Source organism: Dreissena polymorpha, chromosome 14 (genome assembly GCF_020536995.1).
Source record: "Dreissena polymorpha isolate Duluth1 chromosome 14, UMN_Dpol_1.0, whole genome shotgun sequence".
Taxonomy (NCBI): Eukaryota; Metazoa; Mollusca; class Bivalvia; order Myida; family Dreissenidae; genus Dreissena; species Dreissena polymorpha.
This window is the reverse complement of record NC_068368.1, coordinates 67,748,395-67,774,311: the sequence shown is the minus strand read 5'-3', so window position 1 is coordinate 67,774,311 and position 25,917 is coordinate 67,748,395. Positions and strand designations below refer to the sequence as shown.

The following is a 25,917-nucleotide window of genomic DNA, read 5'->3' as shown; positions in this document are numbered from 1 at the left end:
CCTTGTGACCTCAAAATCAATAGGGGTCATCTGCAAGTCATAATCAATCTACCTATAAAGTTTCATGATCCTAGGCGTATGCGTTCTTGAGTTATCATCCGAAAACCATTTTACTATTTCGGGTCACCGTGACCTTGACCTTTGACCTAGTGACCTCAAAATCAATAGGGGTCATCTGCAAGTCATGATCAATCTACCCATGAAGTTTCATGATCCTAGGCGTAAGCGTTCTTGAGTTATCATTCAAAAACCATTTTACTATTTCTGGTCACCGTGACCTTGACCTTTGACCTAGTGACCTCAAAATCAATAGGGGTCATCTGCGAGTCATGATCAATGTACCTATGAAGTTTCATGATCCTAGGCACAAGCGTTCTTGAGTTATCGTCTGACAACCACCTGGTGGACGGACCGACCGACAGACCGACATGAGCAAAGCAATATACCCCCTCTTCTTCGAAGGGGGGCATAACTAGGTTTTCAATGCACAGCTAGGTTATGCTAAAAATGCCTCCCCATTATGCCAATGCTAGTTTGCTAATATCCTATGCCGCATTATCACATCCTTACTATTCTTGAAATGCCTATACTCCCCAGAGTGGGGCCCTTACCAGGATTTCAATGCATCCCTTGGTGATCCCTTACCAGGATTTCAATGTATCCCTTGGTGATCCCTTACCAGGATTTCAATGTATCCCTTGGTGATCCCTTACAAGGATTTCAATGCATCCCTTGGTGATCCCTTACAGGGTTTCAATGCATCCCTTGGTGATCCCTTACCAGGATTTCAATTTATCCCTTGGCAATCCCTTACAAGGATTTCAATGTATCCTTTGGCAATCCCTTACCAGGATTTCAATGTATCCCTTGGCAATCCCTTACAAGGATTTCAATTCATGTACATCCCTTGGTGATCCCTTACAAGGATTTCAATGCATCCCTTGGCAATCCCTTACAAGGATTTCAATGTATCCCTTGGCAATCCCTTACAAGGATTTCAATACATGAACATCCCTTGGTGATTCTTACCAGGATTTCAATGCATCCCTTGGTGATCTTGGTTGTGATCTGCAGGGCCTGGAAGAAGGCAGTCTTCTCTGGGCCGAGGGTGGTGGCCTGCTTGGGCACGATCACATCCACGGGGGCAATAGCTCCAGCACGGGCAGGGGCTTTCACCTGTAACACACAGCATTCACTGATAGTCAGCGGCCTTTTTCCAAGCGTACCCATAAGTCTGTTAAACGGAATCATTCCCAAAGCAAAGTTTTGTTGTTTTTTTTAATCTCAATTAAAAAACAAAAGATATATATATATATATATAGTTTTAAAATTATTATACCTCAATTTTATTTCAATTACATTTATTAAAGTATATCAGTATAATTGTATGATATTCTTCTTATAATTTGAACTATTATAAAGAGTTGTATTATATAAGTTTTTCCCGAACAAATGAACTTTTCGATAAAAAAAATCCCAATCCTGAAATTGCATTTATCTCAAAATGGCCAGAAAAGGCATGGTGTAATTTCATACAAACATAACTTGAGATTTGACAAATGTGACACATGTACAACTTTGTCAGGTATGTTCAAGGGCAAATTACTAACAAGAGCACCGCCTTGCGGGTGCAGACCGCTCATCTATTTTCTTTTTAAAGGTGAAGGGACTCATTTTCAATCACAAAGGAGGGAGGGGACGAGTGAAGAGGGGTGTATAGTGTGGGGGTGTGGACATTTATTACATTATTTTCCAAAAATGCAAAAAAAAAAGATTCTTGGGTGCGATGGTTGGACGGTATTTCAAACATAAAATATGAAATTTGGGGCGGGGGTGGGGGGGGGGTATAGTGTGAGGGTGTGGTGGTCATTTGTGAGATGATCTTAAAAAAAAAAAAAAAATATATATAAATAAAAATTAGGGGGGGGGATTCGGGTGGGGGGAGGGGGGGGGGTTGGGATTCTTGGGTGCGATGGTTGGACGGTATTTCAAACAAAAAATAATAAAAATAAATATTTGTGTTTTTTAACAGTTTCCAAAAAAAAAAATTTTAGGGGGGGAGGTGAGGGGGGGGGGGTATAGTGTGAGGGTGTGGTGGTCATTTGTGAGATGATCTTAAAAAAAAAAAAAAAAAAAAAAAAAATTGGTGGGGGGGATTCGGGTGGGGGGAGAGGGGGGTTGGGTTGGGATTCTTGGGTGCCATGGTTGGACGGTATTTCAAACATAAAATAATAAAAATAAATATTTGTGTTTTTTTACCGTTTCAAAAAAAAATAATTTGGGGGGGGGGGGTGGGATGTGGGGGGGGTATAGTGTGAGGGTGGGGTGGTCATTTGTGAGATGATCTTAAAAAAAAAAAAAAAAAAAAAAAAACAAGGGCTGTTTGTAAAACATGCATGCCCCCCATATGGGCTGTCCGTTGTAGTGGCAGCCATTGTGTGATACGTTTTTTGTCACTGTGACCTTGACCTTTGACCTAGTGACCTCAAAAATCAATAGGGGTCATCTGTTAGTCACGATCAATGTACCTATAAAGTGTCATGATCCTAGGCAAAAGCGTTCTTGAGTTATCATCCAAAAATCATTTTACTATTTCGGGTCACCGTGACCTTGACCTTTGACCTTGTGACCTAAAAATCAATAGGGGTCATCTGCGAGTCATGATCAATCTACCTGTGAAGTTTCATGATCCTAGGCATATGCGTTCTTGAGTAATCATCCGAAAACCATTTTACTATTTCGGGTCACCGTGACCTTGACCTTTGACCTAGTGACCTCAAAATCAATAGGGGTCATCCGAGAGTCATGATCAATCTACCCATGAAGTTTCATGATCCTAGGCGATTGCATTCTTGAGTTATCATCCGGAAACCATTTTACTATTTCGGGTCACTGTGACCTTGACCTTTGACCTAGTGACCTCAAAATCAATAGGGGTCATCTGCGAGTCATGATCAATCTACCCATGAAGTTTCATGATCCTAGGCGTATGCGTTCTTGATTTATCATTCAAAAACCATTTTACTATTTCGGCTCACCGTGACCTTGACCTTTGACCTCAAAATCAATAGGGGTCATCTGCGAGTCATGATCAATGTACCTATGAAGTTTCATGATCCTAGGCCCAAGCGTTCTTGAGTTATCGTATGACAACCACCTGGTGGACGGACCGACCGACAGACCGACATACCGACTCGAGCAAAGCAATATACCCCCTCTTCTTCGAAGGGGGGCATAAAAATAGGTGGGGGGGGGGGGGCACGGGGGATGGTTTGGGTGGAGTCTATTGTGGTATGTCAGGTAAGAGTAGTTTTGTCAAAGTATCAATCAAATCTAATCATAAATAAAGAAGTTATGGCAATTTTAGCAAAATTTAATAATTTGACCTTGAGAGTCAAGGTCATTCAAAGGTCAAGGTAAAATTCAACTTTCCAGGTACAGTAACCTCATGATAGCATGAAAGTATTTGAAGTTTGAAAGCAATAGCCTTGATAGTTAAGAAGTAAAGTGGATCGAAACACAAAATTTAACCATATATTCAAAGTTACTAAGTCACAAAAGGGCCATAATTCGGTAATAATGACAACCAGAGTTATGCATCTTGTCCTTTTACTGTACCCTTATGATAGTTTGCGAGTGTTCCAAGTATGAAAGCAATATCTATGATACTTTAGGGGTAAAGTGGACCAAAACACAAAACTTTACCAAATTTTCAATTTTCTAAGTATAAAGGGCCCATAATTCCGTCCAAATGCCAGTCAGAGTTACATAACTTTGCCTGCACAGTCCCCTTATGATAGTTAATAAGTGTTGCAAGTATGAAAGCAATAGCTTTGATACTGTAGGAATAAAGTGGACCTAAACACAAAAATTAACCAAATTTTCAATTTTCTAAGTATAAAAAGGGCACATAATTCTGTCAAAATGCCAGTCAGAGTTACATTACTTTGCCTGCACAGTCCCCTTATGATAGTTAGTAAGTGTAGCAAGTATGAAAGCAATAGCTTTGATACTTACGGAATAAAATGGACCTAAACACAAAACTTAACCAAAATTTTCAATTTTCTAAGTATTAAAAGGGCACATAATTCTGTAAAAATGCACGCCAGAGTTATCTAACTTTGCCTGCCCAGTCCCCTCATGATAGTAAGTTAGTGTACCAAGTTTGAATGCAATAGCATTGATACTTTCTGAGAAAAGTGGACCTAAACGCAAAACTTAACTGGACGCCAACGCCGACGCCAAGGTGATGACAATAGCTCATAATTTTTTTTCAAAAAATAGATGAGCTAATAAGAGAGATCACTGGGGGTGAGGAGTCTTGCATACATACATTACATATTGATGACTTATTACAAGCTTTCTTCCCCAACTGATTGTATGTGTTCCAGACAGGCCAATAAAACAACTTACAAAGCAAATCCAATATACTCCTTCCTTGAAAAAATATACTTAAGGTGAGACTTTGCTTATTTTTGCTTTGCTTTTACACATAAGTGTTTGATTCATATAATGTAGCAAATCTTTTATGACAACCCTCTCAACAAGTCAGAAAGCCAGATACTATTAGCATAGTTTCAATATCATATAACTATGCATGTCTATTTAGGTGGAATGATGATTTAAGTGTAGTAAGCCGAGGTTTTAAAATCTGATTTTATCAAGTGCTTAAGATATATGCTGAGTAAAAGGTCGTACCAACCTGACCCCAAATTGTTTTTACGACATTACACCAATCTCTGAAACTAGAGCTTTGTCACAGACGTGACGTATACACCCACGTGCCGCATTGACACATGACCATTTTGCATGCTGTCTTCACAAACAAGAGAATCTTATTTATGGTGATTCTTAAGAATTCTTTGAACTCTGGAATTTTTCACATGACAGGCCATCCAATGACTGTGAACAAAATTAATGTACAGAGTCATTTTAAAATCTCACAATGAATGACATAGTTATGGCCCAGACAAGATCATTTCTTACCATTTTTGACCTTTGAACTAAGTGTGACCTTGACCTTGGAGATATCAACGTAATCTTTTCGTGCGACAATCCTTCCAATGATGGTGAACAAGAGCCAAATGATTTAAAAAGATGCGTTTGTGAAACACAATGTCCCCCTATATGACGTTTGACTTTGAAGGATGACCTTGACCTTGTGAAGGATGACCTTGACCTTTCACCACTCAAAATATGCAGCTCCATGAGATACACATGCATGCCAAATATCAAGTTGCTATATTCAATATTGCAAAAGTATTCATAAAATAAGCGATTTGGGCCACATATATTTGACCTCTGACCTAGAAGGATGACCTTGACCTTACCTTTCACCACTCAAAATGTGCAGCTCCATGAGATGCACATGCATGCCAAATATCAAGTTGCTATCTTCAATATTGAAAAAGTATTTATAAAATAAGCGATTTGGGCCACATATATTTGACCTCTGACCTTGAAGGATGACCTTGACCTTTCACCACTCAAAATGTGCAGCTCCATGAGATACACATGCATGCCAAATATGAAGTTGCTATCTTCAATATAGCATAAGTTATTGCAAAATGTTAAAGTTGGCACAAACAGACAGACCAACAGACAGGGCAAAAACAATATGTCCCCCACTACTATAGTGGGGGACATAAAAATCTCACAATAAACAACATAGTCATGACCTGGACAAGCTCATTTATGGCCATTTTTGACCTTTGATCTCAAAGTGTGACCTTGGAGATATCGACGGAATACTTTCGCGTGACACACCGTCCAATGATGTTGAACAAATGTTCCAAATGATTTTAAAATCTCACAATGAAGGACATGGTTATGGCCCAGACAAGCTCATTAATGGTCACTTTTGACCTTTGAACTCAAAGTGTGACCTTGACCTTGGAGATATCGACGTAATTCTTTCAAGCGACACACCGTCCAATGATGGTGAACATATGTGACAAATGATTTTTAAATCTCGCACTGAACGACATAGTTATGGCCTGGACAAGCTCACTGGACAAAGTGACTCCTATATAGCCCCCATTACCAATGGTAATAGGGGTGTAATGATGCTTGGAAAAATACAGAGCTCCAGATAAGGTTTTTTGAAATTCTTAAATTACTACCAGATTTTCAAAAAGAATTCCTAACTCTGAAATGTTATTCTTAACGTTACTACCAAGTTTTGGAAAATAATTCTTATTTTTTATAAATGACCTAAAAATAAATAATAATGGTTATTTTCATGCAAAAAAAAATCAAAATAAACATACTAGCAACTTTATTTATACGAGTTCAACAGTGTCTTTTCAGTATTATACAATTTTATTTTTCAAATACCTTCATATGCCCAAACTGTGCTTAGATTGCATGCCTTAGATGAATTTTTACATATTTCACAATTAAAACGGGTCTCCCCTTCAATCTTTTCAACAATTAGCCACGGGACTAGTCCCTTCAACTCGTTCAATGTTTTTTGTGTGTTTGGACCCGTCGTGTCGCGTTTTTGTTTAGCTTTTCCGACTGTGTCGGAAACTGAACATACAACATCGTATAAGATCATTTCTATAATGTCTTTCTAAACATTTAACTTCTGCTCACTTTGCGTACAATATGTTAAAAGCGTGTTTTTGGACGCTTTGCAGTTTTTTAGGACGCTCTCTGGGCGCCGCCATTGTTTTTTGACAGATAGACGGTATACGCTGCTTTTATTGGAAAAAATGCGCTTTGTTAAACAAACCCGATAACCATTCTATATAAGCACCGCAAAGATCTTTAATACGCGAAAAGAACTCAATAAAAATCGATACGGACCGATGTAAAAATAATATTCGTAACTTGATTTTGTAATTCTTTATGGTACGACAAGATTTTAAAATAAATACGTAACGGACTTTAAAATAATTCGTAATTACGAAAATACGACCCTTATCTGGAGCTCTGGAATAGGATAAAAGAAATTGGCATAAAAAAATCACATCCTTATATACACTTCCTTCAATAACATAAATGGAACTGGCATGTTGACCAGATATAGCCAAATTAAACCATTCTATAGAAAAGCTTGCCTTGTTTTCCAGCAGCAGTTTGCGGACATCGACCAGGTTGCCCTTGGTAAACACAATGCCCACGTTGCCAACAATGTACGGCAGCATCCTGCAAATAGTCAGTGGCAAACATACATGTGGGCACTAGCAACACGTCCTTGAGGTGGGGGTGTAAGTGTATGTGTGCAAACATACATGTGTGCACTAGCAACACGTACTTGAGGTGGGGGTGAATGTGTATGTTTGCGAAAAAACATGTGGGCACTAGCAACAAGTCCTTGGGGTGGTGGTGTATGTGTGCAAACATACATGTGGGCACTAGCAACAGGTCCTTAGGGTTGGGGTGTATGTGTGCAAACATACATGTGGGCAGTAGCAACACAGCAACAAGTCCTTGGGGTGGGGGTGTAAGTGTATGCATGCAAACATACATGTGGGCAGTAGCAACAAGCCCTTGAGGTGGTGGTGTAAATGTATGCGTGCAAACATACATGTGGGCAGTAGCAACACGTACTTGGGGTGGGGGTGTATGTGTATATGTGCAAACATACATGTGGGCAGTAGCAACACGTACTTGGGGTGGGGGTGTATATGTATGTGTGCAAACATACATGTGAGCACTAGCAACACGTACTTTGGGTGGTGGTGTATGTGTGCAAACATACATGTGGGCAGTAGCAACACGTACTTGGGGTGGGGGTGTAAGTGCATGCGTGCAAACATACATAGGGGCAGTAGCAACACATACTTTGGGTGGGGGTGTATGTGTGCAAACATACATGTGGGCAGTAGCAACACGTACTTGGGGTGGGGGAGGATGTGTATGTGTGTGTGTGGGAAGGTTAAAGGTAATGTGTGAGTGGTGACAAATCAACCACTTGTTTGTCAATGTTTGAAGACATTTCAAAAAGTTTCAGTATTGAGAATCTCGAATAAGGCATGTTATCAGAGCTTTTTTTTTTGTGAGAATGGCTGTTTTTCACAATTTTGGTAAATTCGCGACTCAATTTTTCACTCTTTCAAGAAGTTTGCGACTTAATGTTCACAATATTAGAAAGTTTGTGACTTATTTTTTTAACAATTTTGAGCAGTTCACACACTCATTTTTACACAAAATGGGGGGGGGGGGCCGAGGCCATTTCACAAAAACAGGAAAAAAAAGAAGCCCTGGACTAATAGGGATATTTAATACAATCTGAAAAACTTGTCTCTTAAAGCAATTCTATCGATCATAATTTAATTGTGTCAATATTACAGATCAGTGCTCCATCAGCCCTCCGCCCTGCCCTTCCTAGAGCCCCCTGCCCTTTCATATGATAATTAATTAATCTCTTATTACATTACAAGTAATTAATTTGTTTCTCATTAATGGGAATAATTTATTCTCACAATTATTAACAAGAGGGCCAAGATGGCCCTAGTTCGCTCACTTGAGAGAAGTCGGTTCATTGAGTCACCGTGACCTTGACAGCCATTGTGTGAATACGTCTTTTGGCACTGTGACCTTGACCTTTGACCTAGTGACCTGATAATCAATAGGGGTCATCTGCGAGGCATGATCAATATACCTATGAAATTTCATGAACCTAGGCATAAGCGTTCTTGAGTTATCATCTGGAAACCCTTTTACTATTTCGGGTCACCGTGACCTTGACCTTTGACCTAGTGGCCTGAAAATCCATAGGGGTCATCTGCAAGTCATGATCATTGTACCTATGAAGTTTCATGATCCTAGACATAAGCATTCTTTAGTTATCATCTGGAAACCATTTTACTATTTCGGGTCACCATGACCTTGACCTTTGACCTAGTGACCTGAAAATCAATAGGGGTCATCTACGAGTCATTATCAATGTACCTATGAAGTTTCATGATCCTAGGCCTAAGCGTTCTTGAGTTATCATCTGGAAACCATTTTACTATTTCGTGTCATCGTGACCTCGACTTTTTACCTAGAGACCTGATAATCAATAGGGGTTATCTGCGAGTCATGATCAATGTATCTATGAAGTTTCATGATCCAAGGCATAAGCGTTCTTGAGTTATCATCCGGAAACCATTTTACTGCTTTGGGTCACCGTGACCTTGACCTTTGACCTGAAAATCAAAAGGGGTCATCTGCGAGTCATGATCAATGTATCTATGAAGTTTCATGATCTTAGGCATAAGCGTTATTGAGTTATCATCCGGAAACCATTTTACTATTTCGGGTCATAATGACTTTGACCTTTGACCTAGTGACCTGAAAATCAATAGGGGTCATCTGCGAGTCATGATCAATGTACCTATGAAGTTTCATGATCCTTGGCATAAGCGCTCTCGAGTAATCATCCGGATGCCATCTGGTGGACGGACGGACCAACATGAGCAAAACAATATACCCCCTCTTCTTCGAAAGGGGGGGGGGGGCATAATGAGAAAACTGCCCCAATCCCAGCAGCCATGTTATTCAACTGACCGGAACCATTTTTGAACTCAACTCTCGTATCAAGGAAACAAATGTTCTGAGCAAATTTCGTGAAAATTTGGCCAAAAATGTGACTTCTACTGGGTTCACATGTTTTCACTATATACATATAGAGAAAAATGCCCTGCCAACTGGCGGCCATGTTTTTTCACCGATCCCGACCATTTTCAAACTCGTCCGAGATATCAATAAAACCAATGTTTTGACCAACTTTCATGATGATTGGCCAAAAATTGTTACTTCTAGAGTGTTTACACGGTTTCTCTATAGCCAAATAGGGAAATCTGCCATTATATACATATTGAGAAAAATGCCCCGCCCACTGGTGGCCATGTTTTTTTCACCGATCTCGATCATTTTCGAACTCGTCTGAGACATCAATTGAACTAATGTTTTGACCAACTTTCATGATGATTGGGCAAAAATTGTGACTTCTAGAGTGTTTACAAGGTTTCTCTATAGCCAAATAAGGAAAACTGCCCACTCAATGGCGGCCATGTTTTTCAACGGATCGGAACCACTTTTGAACTCAACCAATATATCATTAAGACAAACATTTTGACAAAGTTACATGAAATGTGACTTCTACAGTGTTTTCAAGGTTTTTCTTTTTTTTGACCTAGTGACCTAGTGTTTGACCTGGCATAACCCAGTTTCGAACTGGGCCGAGATTTCATTAACAAAGCTTTTGACCAAGTTTCATGAAGATGGGACAAGAAATGTGGCCTCTAGAGTGTTTACGAGCAAATGTTAACGGACGGACGGACAAAGACCGGTCACAAAAGCTCACCTGAGCAATCAGGTGAGCTAATAACATAAATTAACATGCAACAAGAAGCATTCCAGAAAAGCCCGCGCGCTCGAAAGTGCCCATTTGACAAAATACTGCGCGTCGAAAGTGCCCTTTTGACAAACCCCCCCCCCCCTTTAAAATCGTAGCTGGTGCACTGACAGATAGATATCACTACCGATTAAAAAACTTTCAATATAAAATTCAATTACAACTCAAACAAAGAATATGTTACCAGGCGTATTATTTTCTAGTAGTTACACAAGTGTGTCAGTTAGCGATTCTGTATTGCAGCATGTTACCAAGGTAACCTTTAGCAGACAATTTGTCATCATATCACACTTTGTAACTAAGTGGATGAACAGTATCCATGAGCCATAGTCTTCTATGTTACCAATAATTATTAATTAAGTTTACATTCTCAATATTTTGTACACGAGAGATGAAAAAAAGATTACCAGAGCAAGAAATTAAACCTTAATTTGTGAACAGCATTTTCAAAAGCATTGAAACATATTTGTTCACATTTGCTGCAATATATTTTAGTGCAGTGACAAAAGCAACAACTTCACAAGATATTTTCCATTTTTTCTCATTTACAATTGCGGAGATCACATACTGGTGCTTTTTAAATCTCCCTTCAAATTCCGCAAAAAAAACACAAAAATATCATGGTCAATCTTTCTTATGCTGGTTACCTTAACAGTTATCCCATTTTTATGAGTTGTCTGACAGTGCCTAAATGTAAGAGACATTTTACTGTTTGGTCACATTTGCTTGACAGGTATTTTGCAGTCTTGATTGCCATGGTAACACTCACTTCTCGAGGGCTGGGTTCTTATCCAGGTGACCTCGGATGGCCTTCCTCATCATCGTGTTCTTGCCCATCAACACAACTGAAACAATAGAGTAAAGTGCAGCGATTTTTTTCCTTCTTTGTAAAGTACCGAAAAACGGCACTTTCCATATCTGGCAAAAATTACATATTTCCCAAAAGAAGGTTAAACTATTTTTTTTAATGAACTTCAATTAATTTATTTACGCATTTCTATGGCTAGAACCTTAGTAAATATAATATTAACAATTTGACATCAGTTATTCTCAATTTTAAGGTATTTGTTAGCAAAAAACAAATACACTAGTTTCCCAATTTGAAGATTTCACAACTAGATTTTTCCCAATTTCAAGGTTTTCACAACTCGATTTCCCAATTTTGAGGTTTTCACAACTCAATTTTTCCCAATTGGACCGGTACGGGTACTTTTCCCAATAGGACAACAAAAATCGCTGAAGTGTTAACCCTTAAAAAGGTAATCCCTTTCCTTTCAGATATGTTTTTTTGACATGTGTGTAGTCCTTAGAAAATTGAATAAAATTAAAGACCTTTCTAACAAGATTAAAGTTTTAAAGGCTTTAAGTCCATCCCTTGGGAACTGATGAGCCGCAAACAGCCTACAACCTCAACAGACTGGGAGTTACTTGCAGGCTGTTCAGGTTTAATGCTGTTTGCATACAGCCATTTTCACTTTGCTTCTGAGTGGGAAAGGGGTAAACATTTATTGAAGTATGCAAGGATTCATAACCATTTTACTATTTCGAGTCACTGTGACCTTAGCCTTTGACCTAGTGACCTGAAAATGAATAGGGGTCATCTGCCAGTCATTATAAATGTACCTATGAAGTTTCATGATCCTAGGCATTGGCATTCTTGAATTATCCAGAAACCATTTCACTGTTTTGAGGCACTGTGACCTTGAACTTTGACCTAGTGACCTGAAAATCAATAGATCTGCCAGCCATTATCAATGTTCCTATGAAGTTTCATGATCCTAGGCGTAAGCATTCTTGAGTTATCATCCGGAAACCATTTTACTATTTCGATTCACTGCGACCTTGACCTTTGACATAGTGACCTGAAAATCAATAGATCTGCCTGTCATGATCAATGTACCTATGAAGTTTCATGATCCTAGGCCTAAGCGTTATTGAGTTATCATCCGGAAACCATCTGGTGGACAGACCGACCGACATGTGCAAAACAATATACCTGCTCTTCTTCGAAGGGGGGCATAAAAATAAAATAAGAAATGGTCTCAAAATATTACATTTTTCCAATTGTTTTATCATGTAAAACTGCAGTTTATAACCAAAATTGCTAGGTAAACTACAGTTTGTTCTTTTCTACTAGTTAATAATGTTTTGAAAATATTGTTTTTATCTTCTGCTTTTAAGAAATTAAGGCTGATTTAGGGTTGAATTCAATATGTAGAGCCTTTGGGAAACAGCACATTCTCTGTTTAAATTTTAATCAAACAAAACTAGAGCTTTGTCACAGATGTGACTAATACCCCCACATTCCGCATCGACACGGAATATTTTGCATGTTGTCTTCACAAAAAACAGCGGACACCATGCTCAATGTTTAACATGCACATAGTGACCCCCATGACCTAGTTTTTGACCTGCCATGACCCATGTTTGAACTTGGCCTAGACAGGGCCCTCACACTACTTTGGGGGAAGGGGTCCGCAGCCCTTAGGAGGGGGAATTTTCGCGGCGTTTCCCTTTTTGGGGAATTTTTTACTTACTCTCTCATTATTTATTTTGTACATGTTTGCACTATATTCATTGCATTTTTCATAATTTAGTATGTTTGAAAAGATTTAATTGAAATAGAATTGAGATATAATTATCATGAGACACATCTTTCTATTAAAAAAAATAATTTTTTTTTTTTTTTTTTTTTTTAGGGGGGAATTTTTCCCCCCAAAAGGGGAAAAAAGTATACTTTTCAGGTGGGGGACTGCCACCGAAATTCGGCGGCAGATTTGATAGAATGAGGGCCCTGCTAGATATCATCTAGATACAACTTCTGACCAAGTTTGGTGAGGCTCGGATGAAAACTGCATGAATTAGAGAGCGGACACCATGCTCTATGTTTAAAACGCACTAAGTGACCCCGTGACTTAGTTTTTGACCCGTCATGACCCATATTCGAACTTGACCTAGACATCATCTAGATACAACATCTGACCAAGTTTTGTGAAACTCGCATGAAAACAACTTGAAATATAGAGCCGACACTAAATACGGACCGACAGACCGTCCGACAGTCAAGCTCACTCCTATATACCCCCCTAAAGTTTGTTTGTGGGGGTATAATCACTTATGTGCAAAAAGGGCATACATGTGTAAGTGTAATCTGTCTTGAAGACAATCCTTCAATTAACTGGAGTGTCAATTTAATCTACATTAAATTTTTAAGAATTATTTTACAAAGTTGCTTCAGACTGGGTCGGTACATGTATAGAGTTCTCAGCATGGAACTTCAGTACAACAGTGTCATCAGTGCAGCTTTAAATCTGGATAATCAGTGATATTTTTTGCCCCATTAGGAAATGTTCCAGTACCAACCCATTTGGGTAAAATTTGCGCCAAAAAAACTGAAATTGGGAAAATTTGCATCCTGCATTCTACACTTTGGGAAATTGGTGCATTTGATTTTTTTGCTTATAAATACTTTAAAATTGATAACTAAGTGTTGTCCATTTGTCAATATTATATTAACTTCAAGCCCTAGAGCTGCATATGAAATATAACTAAATGTTGCATTTTATAAAAAGAAAAGTGAAAACGAGCTGTTAAAACCAGGGAAGACAACAACAAGTGACCTACTGGCGTGTCCGCGGAGGGCAGTTCTGATCTGCTGCATCTGACGGGACCCCACGTTGTCAGCGTTCACGATGAATGCCTTGGGGTACTCATCCAGCAGATGCTGAAATAGGCACAGGGCAACAGTGAGAGAGAATATACTTAACCGTTTCAGCGCTGGAACCGAATTTTAAAGGCCTTTGCAAACAGTTTGGATCCAGATGAGATGCCACAGAACGTGGCGTCTCATCAGGATCCAAACTGTTTGCTATTATGATAGTATTCTTTGAAAAAAAAATCAAAGAAAATGCTAATTTAAGAAATTCAGCAGACAACATTTTAGCAGACGACAAATTTCCCAGCATGCAAAGGGTTAAAGCACATATTGAAGAGTAACTAAGTATTGAATTATATTCAGGGGTTATAACAGTGTTCTCCATTAAAATTTCAGCAGCCTCTTATATTATCAAAGAAGCCAGAGACTAAGAACTAAAACGTGCGTTTTCTGCGCCGTTTTGAATTGACATATTGGGGAAAAGAACCAAGATTTAGTTAGTAACCAGTGAAATCGCCGGCTGCCAGTGCTTCCAGAGAACACTGGTTATAATGCCTTCAGGTTCTCATCTAGCAGGTGCTAAAATAGGCACAGGAGGTGGAGGGTTGTGAAAGAGATTGGACTTGAAGCAGGTAAGTTAAGTAGAATCATAATATGGGGTCAGTGCCTTCCCCAGGAATTTGTTCAGGCGCCCCGGGGGTGGGTTCGGGAGGGGTGTCCCCTCCCGACGTTGATTTTTTTTAATTTAACGTGTCAATTCACGTTCTGTGGTGCGTTATAACTCAAAGAAAAACAGCGTCAAAAGACGTCATTTGGTGCACTATGACTCTTCAAAAAAATCCCCCAGTCATTTAAAAATATTTTTTTTTATTGTTTAATTGTTTTAAAACTTTTCCGCACAAATAGTAAAATCCCGACTCGAACGATTCCCCAATACATCCGTTTCAACCCGACTCTATTACTGTATACTTACTATTTTTCAAGTTTCTATTTATTACCCGATAATCCCGTTTATTCCGTTTTTATCAATCTCTTTCTGGTAAATATTTACGATAAAAGCTTTCAGTTATTTCTTTTACACAAACCTTGCCATTTTTTAAGTGACTATTTATAGATTTGATGAAATATTGCCTCTGAATATGCGTCAATCCCCTGACCTGTTGTGTGCTTGTTAAAACGCTCAATACACGTCATTTGTATGCAATAGACGCGACGTTGTACATGCTGCATAATTTTCGCGCTCTTTTTAATTGAGAAAAAGATTCGACACAAAATAAATTTGCACTGCTTATTTGAAGCAAAAATATTTAACGTTGCGGTAACATTTACATTCGGAAGTGTGTTTCGGATTAAAATCGCGTTAACATCGACTTACGGTAATGGGTTTCGGATTACAAATTTAATTATTCCCATTTGAGATTTCAACAAATATTAACCGTTGCGTAATAAATTCAACGATAATTTGTTTACACACTTTACGAGTCGAATAAATGTTTTGACGGAATTATGCATGAAATTCACGTTGTCCACGAGGATCACGGCCGGTTGCCATCATCAGTCTTCTAACTATCGATTATCGGACGAAACATTTACAAGTGTGCGTAATTAATTCAACGAAAATTTGTTAAAGCGCATTACGTGTCGAATAAATGTCAAAAAAACGAGGTGAATCAGTTATATAAATGGACATGTTGAAATATACATGTTCTGGAATTTAATAAATTGTTATCACATAATTGTAACCGCTATAATAATTAATTGTTTACCACTTGCAATTAATTTCTCGTATTAATTATGAGTCATAGGTAACACTTGTTTACAGTAAAAAGGTGTGATGATGATGCCCGAAACCGTCTTTAATGTTGTGCACTGTACTAATTACCGGTTTTATATTACTCAAATGGTACAACTATTTGCTAATCAAGCTGCGATAAACTCTTATTTCATGCCCGACGTCAATCAAAAATAATGGTCGATAGTTAACCCCGCCCCCATAAGCATTCGCGTAACCGATTGGACGATGAACTTCACAGTTTGACGACTGGAAAGTTACCAGATACATCCTTGTCAGCATTTAAATGACCGTGTAATGTTAGAATAATCGATACGCGCGTCATGCTATTCTCTTATCAGTGGATTATCCATTACCCCATGTGGTGTTTATAGCGATTACTTGTGAAAGTAGGTACCGAGTGCTCTTTTAAAACAGGGAATATTGATACACTGATAGGGAAACCTTGATTTTTTTGGACAATCTCCACTTTCTTTTACTGAAGAATACACTGATCGGAAAATTTTAAATGGCCTGGGGAAGGCACTGGGGGTGGTAATTATAAAACTGAATTAACTATGTAGGAAACATAAAGCTCCATAACGAGATGCTGAAATAAGAACAGGAGGCGTGTGAAAGAGAATTGACTTGATTCATCAATTAAAACAGCAATAGAAATTAACTTTTTATAGTACCGGTAGGCTGCAAAGACATCAAATATTTATAGTACTCTGGTAACCTTGCCAAATTATGAAATAGTAATGAAAGTAGTACAGACCAAGTAGTGCATGTCATAATTATCTCAGAATTTATTTTTAACATTTTGAAAAGAGGAGCTATGATATAATAATCTGGGGTGGCATGATCTCAGCTTGCATTTACGATGAATGCAGAATAATTGATGTCCAATAGTGGATCACATGCTATAATATTTCAGTCTTCGAAATAAGCTTTGAAAAGTTACATGCCAGTCGGGCCAGTTACTTAAGAATTTTTACATGCCCAACATATTTTTTACATGCCCAAACTTTTTTAACCAAAATTATAACAAATCACAACATTTTAACACTTACATGCTACACATAGTAAAGCAGAACATTTGTTTCAATAGTAGTGAATACAACTACATCTAATCAGTCACTAGAATTAAGACGGTCGATCGTTACACCAGTGCTCTTGAAAAGAGCGTTCTCTGGTGTCCTCGTACCATTTCTTGGCTTCCTTTTTCTCTAAATCATTGTCAATTTTCTATTTTGGAAGTGCTTTATCGGGCTTAGCCTCATCCACATACCTAAGATACTGCATAGCCTCTATGTCGACAATGACATTTGTTTACATTGACAAAAACGGAAGCGTATTACTTGATTGAAATGATCCGTTTAAAAATCATCTTCGATTAATGTCTAGAGAAACCGTCGATAAGAACCGAATGTGACCGAACTGCATCGGTCAAAAACAATAACGATGACGTGTGCAAGCAGGTGTGTGTTGTTAAACCAATCGAATTTCATTGTTTTACAACTTACGGCAAGGTGTTTGTTCGCAAAATTGAAAAATAGATCTGCAAATATCAAGAACCGCTTACGATTTTTTTTATAAACTGTCAATTGGCTTCAATAATTTACATGCCCGGCGGGCCACAAACGTGAATTTTTGTATGTGCCCGGCAGTAATTTTACTCGCCACAGGCGATCGGGCGTGTGCTAATTTCGAAGACTGATATTTAAATGCAGTCTTGGACGTAACCCACTCTACCGTCAACAGAGTCGAGTGATTTTTGTGTCAGTCAAGTGAAAATTCCAAGCCGGTAGCCCGATCGGTCGAGTGCATTTTTTTGTGTCCGAAGTCAGTAACATGTCCGAAATAGATTCATATAGACACTTATTCAAAACTGCATTTGTTATTTCCCTTGAGCAATCATTGATTAGACGCTTATTGAACAGTGTTGTAAGTCAATCCCGCGAGATGTAATAACTATTATTATTACTGGGTAGAGAACTTGCAGCTATAGATTTGTTTTAATGTCTTTTCTGCGATATTTTGAGGGCGCAACGCACAAACATCAACTGTACAATGGCAATGAAGGTTGCAACAAAAATTATGAACAGTCAATGAAACGAAAATGCCAACCGTTGTGGAAAAATAATCGATCATGGCTTCGTTTTGACTTTGATTCTGAGCCAGCGTTTCTGACTGGCTGGTAAGTGCATTTCATACGTAAAGTAAAAAAAAAATCCATTAAACATCATGCTCTTACTTACAAGTTAGTTTTTAACAGATAAAATTAATCTGTCAAAAAACGAATCCTGACATTAAATTCAAATGTGTTTTCATACTGCATTTTAGATGCTGGTACAATCAACGACAAAACAGATATGGCTTAGGCAATGGTACTACTGCTATAAATGTCGTTTTAGATTAAAAAGACTTCTTATTCTACTTCTTACGCACAGCAGCACAGGTATTATTGCTAGTTTGACATTGCATTTACTTTTTTTTAGATGTTTGAGTGGAAAATTCATACCATGTTATAACATGGTTTTTGCTTTCAGGCAGTCTTTAAGAGCATACCTGAAATGTCAGACCTGGATGTCAGTGACTCAGACAATGATCATGATAGAATGGAGATGTCTGGAGACCTTGTGATAATTTTTTTGTGAGACATTAACTGTTAATAAAACAGAATCAAGTGTTTATTTATTTAATCTTTATTGTTCTATGCTTGTTCAATACAAACATAGTTACACATGCAGTGTTTTTTATGGCAATTTCGGGGCCGATATTCGGCCCCATTCCCCTCAAAAATGAGTATATATTTTTCCCCCATTTTGTAAAAAAAATCCCCTCCAGAAGTAAAAAAAAAAAAAAAAAAAAAAAATTTATAGAAAGAACTGTCTCATAATCATGATAAATATATCTCAAATTTATTTCATAAACAACTAACAAAGTATATAACTATAATTTATATTATTTAGAATTATTATAAAGAGTTATATTAAATAGTTTTTCCCAAATCAGTTGACTTTTCACATTAATTGCATTTTTCTCCCAAAATGGCCAGGAAAAGGCCAGATGTACCTATATTGTGTCAATATTTGTTGATAAAATCATTCCAATTTGGTCAATTTTATTGATGAAAAATGCTCAAATTTGCCATTTTATCGATTTAAAAGATCCCAAATAGACTCAAAATGGCTAAGAAAACTGAGACTGTGCATGAAGGCTGAACTGTCTGAAACTAATGTTGAAAAAATCATTGATATATATTTTAATTTTAAGAAAAAGTACAAAGACATTCAGCTGTCAATATTATATTCATACAAACATGTGTATTAATAAAATAAATATCATTACATATAAACAAGTGAATTTTAATTTTCCCCTTTTCCAAAAAAACGACGCATTTTTCCCCTTTGTACGGGCCCCGCCACCATTCCCCTATAAGTGAAAAAAAAACACTGACATGTAAGAGAATTATAAATTTTATTTCGGGCAAGTTGAAATTGATTCGGGCTAGTGAAATTTCCAAGCTGGTAGCCCGGCTGGGGTAGTGCCTAAAAAAAAATTAATGCCAAGACTGTAAATGTTATGCACATACAACAGAACATCACATAGCTGCTTCAGACTGGGTCGGTACATGTATAGAGTTCTCAGCATGGAACTTCAGTACAACAGTGTCATCAGTGCAGCTACATGTATGTATGAGCCATTTCATCTGAATATGGGTCTTTGCTACATGTACATGTGTATATGGGTCTTTGCTACATGTACATGTGTATATGGGTCTTTGCTACATGTACATGTGTATATGGGTCTTTGCTACATGTACATGTGTATATGGGTCTTTGCTACATGTACATGTGTATATGGGTCTTTGCTACATGTACATGTGTATATGCAAAGAGCGTAGCTCCAGACCAGCCTGCTCAGTCTAGTCTGGAGCTTCTCCGTAACCGCAAACTACACATTCTAATCCAACTCCATAGACGCTTATTTCTATTTTAACGTTTTTTTAGCGACCACTGCAAATGAGCTAGTATTGCTATGGATTATTAAGCAATCCAAATTATAATCAGTTTAAAACTGAAATAAATGCTAAACAACGATATGTTTTGGTGAAAAATTATATTATTGGAGGGGAAATTGAATTTTTAGGGGAAAAAATTCTGGTAGGGGAAGACGCTGACTATCGACTTCACTTTCTTAATAAAAAAAAACTGAACTATGAAGCTCTCAGACTGGGATGGTACATACAAATGACTTTCAACAAAGATGTCCGGTGTCATCATTACTTCAATAAAATAATCGCAAAACTGTCTCAATTGGGAAAAATAATGGCATGTAAATAGTGTTTCTTATATTTCAAAGAAGCCGTTAACAGGTAAATAACGACTATTTTGATAACATATTATTAAAATGTTACGAAATATTATGAACATGTGTGATAAGTGCAGGTTTTTATAAATCTGATTTTAGGGAAAGGGCCTTTTTTGAGGGGAAAAAAATCAAGCAAAATGCCGGATTTTGTGGAAAATAAGGAAAGTCTTAAATAATCAATTTAACATATTTTACTGTTTTTACAAACAAATTCGAGGCCACAGATAATTTAATTATGCAATATTTTTCTATTTTCTACGCTAGATCAGGGAAACTTATATATTTAAAGGTGAAAAAAAAAAAATTGAGGGGGGGTGAATTGGGAATTTTTGTTTCAATTGGGAAAAAACAACTAGATTTGCATTGGGAATGGGGCCAATATTCGGACCCGTGGCATAAGGTGGAAAAGGCCTGTCAGCACACAGCTCTTTCAAACTTCAGCACACAGCTCTTTCAAACTTCAGCAGCACACAGCTCTTTCAAACTTCAGCACACAGCTCTTTCAAACTTCAGCACACAGCTCTTTCAAACTTCAGCACACAGCTCTTTCAAACTTCAGCACACAGCTCTTTCAAACTTCAGCACACAGCTCTTTCAAACTTCAGCACACAGCTCTTTCAAACTTCAGCACACAGCTCTTTCAAACTTCAGCACACAGCTCTTTCAAACTTCAGCACAGAGCTCTTTCAAACTTCAGCACACAGCTCTTTCAAACTTCAGCACACAGCTCTTTCAAACTTCAGCACACAGCTCTTTCAAACTTTCATTGTTCAGCTCTGCATCACCTTCAATACATTTACTCTACAAATAAACACTAAATTAAGATTTAATACTTTTGTCTTCTAAAATGGATAATTTAAACATGTTTGTTTTGGGATCAGGTCAATTTAGGTCCTTTTTTTAATAGCAGGAGAACCCCTATACTGTAACAATTGCAAAAGATTTAATCCAAAAAACAACCTTAAGCAGTGAATATTTTAACTCTTAAAGCACTCAGACTGGGTCGGTACATACAATTGATTATCTACACAGATATTCTGCATGTCCTGTGTCATCATTACTATACTTCATTAGTGACCCTTTTTTCACAATTACCACCAATCAAAATGACAATTGTAATTTTATTTAGATTGATGAACAATTTAACTTTAAAGCACTCAGACTGGGTTGGTACATACATTATGATTATCAACAGTGATATTCTGTATGTAAAGTGTCATCATTTGAAGTGCTTCTGGAAGTGACATTAAAATGTAGAAAGGTTTCATTGAGCAAGTAGTGACTTGTCACCATAGCAGCACTACGGTTGATGGACATCCCGGTGTAAATTACGCACCAAAACGTTTTATTCGTATGTCAATTTCACAACTGGTGGACGTTTTCTTATACACAGCATGTATAAATATCAACACTAAATCTTGTAATTTAATCCATTAAATCCGCTTACGAGCTACTGTATAGCATGATTTTCCCAGCAAGTGACAAATATTGATTTGTCCTGTTGTCAATCAAATTCTGTTTGGTAATCGCATCAGCCAATGAGCGTTCAGGCCGAAAACATGCGAAGGTGTATACCATAATTGCACACGTCACAAATAATAAAACCTGGCAACTTTCAACTTTTGAAAGAGCTGCCATAGTGGTGGAAGTGTTTTTTCCCCATATTGGGAATGGGGCCATGTTCCTATAGATAGGGAAAAACCATGTTGTTTTGGCTTCAATTCAGAAATAGTGTTGTTGGTGGTAATTTGAGGCTCAAATAAAGTTGAAAATAAACTTGAAGAGTAGACTTACAGCTATCTTGACAAAGTAGTTAGCCTTCCATGTTGACTTGTCTTCCTTGACCATCTTGGTGGAGCAGGGACAGATGTACTATTTAAAGACAAGCCTGGAGATCTGAAAAGAGAACATACAGATTCACTTGTTTCAGAAACATTTTTACCTTGAACATTTTTAACTGTTATTATTGTCCGGAAGAAACATTTGATCAGCATGAGAGATCAGCAAATGGCATTATGCAGTTTCAAAGTTTAAAACATGCTCCAGTTTTGCAACTGCATCTGAATAGACAGCGATTTTTTTCCTTCTCTATAAAGTACCGGTAAACGGCACTTTCCCAATTATGAAAAAACTACAAATTGCTGGCCAAAAATTCCCAATTTAAGGTAAAAAAAAAAAAAAAAAAAATTTTTTTTTTTTTTTTGGAAAATGCAACATTTTGTTAGTTTCCCTGTGCAGCTCTATGGTTTGAACCTAGGTAAATATAATATTGACAGCTTTAAAACACTTAGAATCAATTTTAAAGTATTTGGGAGCATAAAATCAAATAAACCAATTTCCCAATTTGAGGGTTTCACGACTCGATTTTTCCCAATTTTCAGGTTTTCACGACTCAATTTTTCCCAATTGGACCGGTACGGGTACTTTTCCCAATTGGAAAAAAAAAATTGCTGATAGAGCACAGCTTTGTTGAAAACTATTTTAATCAACAATGGGGTAGCAATTGTGAAAGGTGCTGGTTGAATAGTTGGAAAGCTGATTCTCGAAACAGATGATAGATAAAGGGATATATATGTTAGTTTTAACTTTGATTAGTTTTGATTGTGTTCCATTGTACAAGGACAATTGTTAGGGTTTTGGAGGAGGGTAGCAGCTGGGCGGGGCAGAGATGGGTAGCAACTAATGCTGATTGCCTGCGAATAGGGGCACAAATCCTACCAAATGTATATATTTGTCTTCCTATTCTTCATATTAGAAAAACAGGTCAGTCTTTTAATGCTACATGTATTACCAGCGATTTTTTTGTCCTATTGGAAACCCATACCGGTCCAATTGGGAAAAATTGAGTCGTAAAAACCTCAAAATTGAGTCGTGAGAACCTTGAAATTGGGGAAAATGCGTCGTGAAATCTTCAAATTGGGCAATTAATGCATTTGATTTTTTGCTAACAAATACCTTAAAATTGAGAATAACTGATGTCAAGTTGTTAATATTATATTTACTAAGGTTCTAGCCATAGAGCTGCATAAGTAAATTAATTAAAGTTCATTTAAAAAAAATTAACCTTCATTTGGGAAATATGTAATTTTTCCCAGATTGGGAAAGTGCTGTTTTCCAGTACTTTACAATGGAAAAAAATCGCTGATTACAATATTGCCTATTTACTTTTTCATATTTTATCTATTTGGAAGTAAAAAAATACCAGAGTACAAAATATTAATTTGAGTGTATATTTTAATACAATAGTTAATATTCCAGAAGGAACACATTGAGATTAGTAACCAGTTAGGAGAAAGGGGCCACTACAGAGGTTCCTAAGACCTGCGCCTGCGGTGGTAAACCACCTAGATAACCTCGAGTAATTCAATAATCACTCAATGCAATCGACATATTTAACACATATTTATAATAACTCCTATAAATATGAGGTCGATTTACATCGACCTCATATTGTTTAACGTTATTTTGCAATAGCATCGTTCCGACATGAATTCATGTCGGAAGCTTTAACGGCATCAAATTCATATAACAGCACAGAATAATCATGCAATAAATTATTAAACATAAAATATAAACATTATTTTACTAATTGCATTAGAAAAATGTTTATACAAACTTACAAGTAATGATAGTCCAGTCCTTAAAACACTACCACTGTTCAAATTCCATATTGTTGCCATATAGCACTGTGTAAATTGAAAGTTGCACAATGTTACCTCATTGGTCGGTTATAAATACATTGTTTTTCAATATATAGTATTCGATTTAGACGAAAATAATAATTTACGTGGAATGTCATATTAGTTTTCCATTAAAACTTTGATCTTGCTGTGTGTGTTTATGGACGTTATTAATTATGTTATACTTATTTTTGTATTTCATTAAGAATTAGAACGTGTAGCCCTTTTTGTTAACTGTTTTTAGCAAACGATTCGCGGCTTAATAAGACACGGAAAATAGTTAAAGCGACACTTTCATTTTAAGGTTTAATGTGAACAATATTAAATGAAACCTTTTTTGGTATTAATATATTTTATTGACATGTTAAATTCGATACTTGAAAAGGTGTTACGTCTTTAAAAATATGTCGCTGATATTGTTAATTTCAATAACTGTTAATATGCTTAATGTTGTATTAGAAATTGAATAGTTTCACTGAGTTGTATTCCCGCCTAAAATCCGATATCGTAAAACGCGCAACGGTTAAGAATAAGGTCTAAATTAGTTTAAGTATTCAGATCTGAATATCAGCAGCTGTGCCAGCTGGGAAGCCCTGTTTTGGCTTTAACAACCGCAAGCGAAACAACATACTTTTTTAAGTCTTGCACTTAGACTCCATGACCACAAGTATAGGTCCCTGCTGTGGCGTATGACACCATAGTGTTATTTAGTATTGGTCGGCACAGTATCTGATCATAACGAGACAATTAGTTTGTGCTGAACACAGGGGCAATAAAACCACAGATCTATCAATAAACAAGATTATTGAGATATCTTTTATTGAACACCGCGATAAAAATGCTCAAACCACGGACTCTAGATTACACGGATAAGAAACATGGCAACATTCTCAGAATCATCACTGCTATATGTGTAATCACCTAACAATTCGTCTAAAAATAATTTATATATTTGAGTTGAAGACGATGTACTGTTGTATAAGTCTGAATAAACTATTTGTCTGCCTGTCTAAATCTAAGCCGTCATCGTCCCAGTGAAAAAAAATCTGATTTTGAATAGTTGGACATGATGCCCTGATGTCAAAATACGAAATGACCCGCGCAACACCGACCGTGATTTTCAAGAATCTTTAATAAATTGATAATTTAAGGTAAATAACATTTCATATAATTATACATAATTCCCTCGTTGATAATTAACAGCAAACGCATGTTTTTGACACCCATTTTATTTCAAGTATGCATGCAAAGCCGAATAAAATCGAGAGGGTCCGCTATATACGCTGTTTCATCATAAATTTAACATCCTTTCTGTGTTATAAACAAGAGCTGAAATCGTTAATTTATTAAGATTTATTTATAATAAGCTTTATTGATATGTTTCGTGAACAAAATACTACAATATATTCCATAAAAAATATAATAATCATGGCAAAGGAAATTCAATGGCCGGTTTCTAAACAAAAGCATAATCGCCAAGACCGTAGCATCAGTTCAGTGCGTTAGGAACGCGCGCTACTTTCTTCCGCCTTCATTCCTTAATTACTTTCGTTTTTAAACAATTTTTTTTCTATCGTATACAAATTCTATTCTTCTAAGCAAGATGTAATTTTTAAAACTGAACTCCAAATATAAACGCTACAAATTGGTATTAAGAACGAACATGTCAACCGTAAATCTAGATTCTAAAACTTCAAAACGGTATGATATTTGCAAAAGTTAAAGTTATAACTCGCCGGGCTGTCGAAATCAGAAGAACGCTACAAATTGGTATTAAGTACGAACATGTCAACCGTAAATCTAGATTCTAAAACTCCAAAACGGTATGATATTTGCAAAAGTTAAAGTTATAACTCGCCGGGCTGTCGAAATCAGAAGAAAAACTTAATATATATTTATATATCTGTTTACTACGTAACGTAAGCTTTCTAATGATATATAATTTGTCAACATCGGCTGAGAAATGAAACTATAATTCAACAAAAGACGTGAGTGGGTACATCAAAACGTATAACCTCGGCGCTTCGCTGTACGCTAATTCAGTGCTCCAGCTAGGCCTAAATCGTAGGGCGCCGCGCCCTGC

General features: G+C 37.0%; 1 protein-coding gene across 1 annotated transcript in view; it reads right to left on the bottom strand.

Moving 5' to 3' along the window:
* LOC127857010 (60S acidic ribosomal protein P0-like) overlaps positions 1-25,917 on the bottom strand; it is a 34,608-nt gene that overhangs the window by 7,303 nt on the left and 1,388 nt on the right. Inside the window, exons 2-6 of the mRNA XM_052393264.1 lie at positions 21,949-22,050; positions 13,976-14,075; positions 11,121-11,196; positions 7,065-7,152; positions 1,030-1,176 (exon numbers count right to left, since the gene is read on the bottom strand). Of these exons, the coding sequence (XP_052249224.1) occupies positions 1,030-1,176; positions 7,065-7,152; positions 11,121-11,196; positions 13,976-14,075; positions 21,949-22,002 (465 nt within the window). The 5' untranslated portion in view covers positions 22,003-22,050. The remainder of the gene's footprint in view (positions 1-1,029; positions 1,177-7,064; positions 7,153-11,120; positions 11,197-13,975; positions 14,076-21,948; positions 22,051-25,917) is intronic.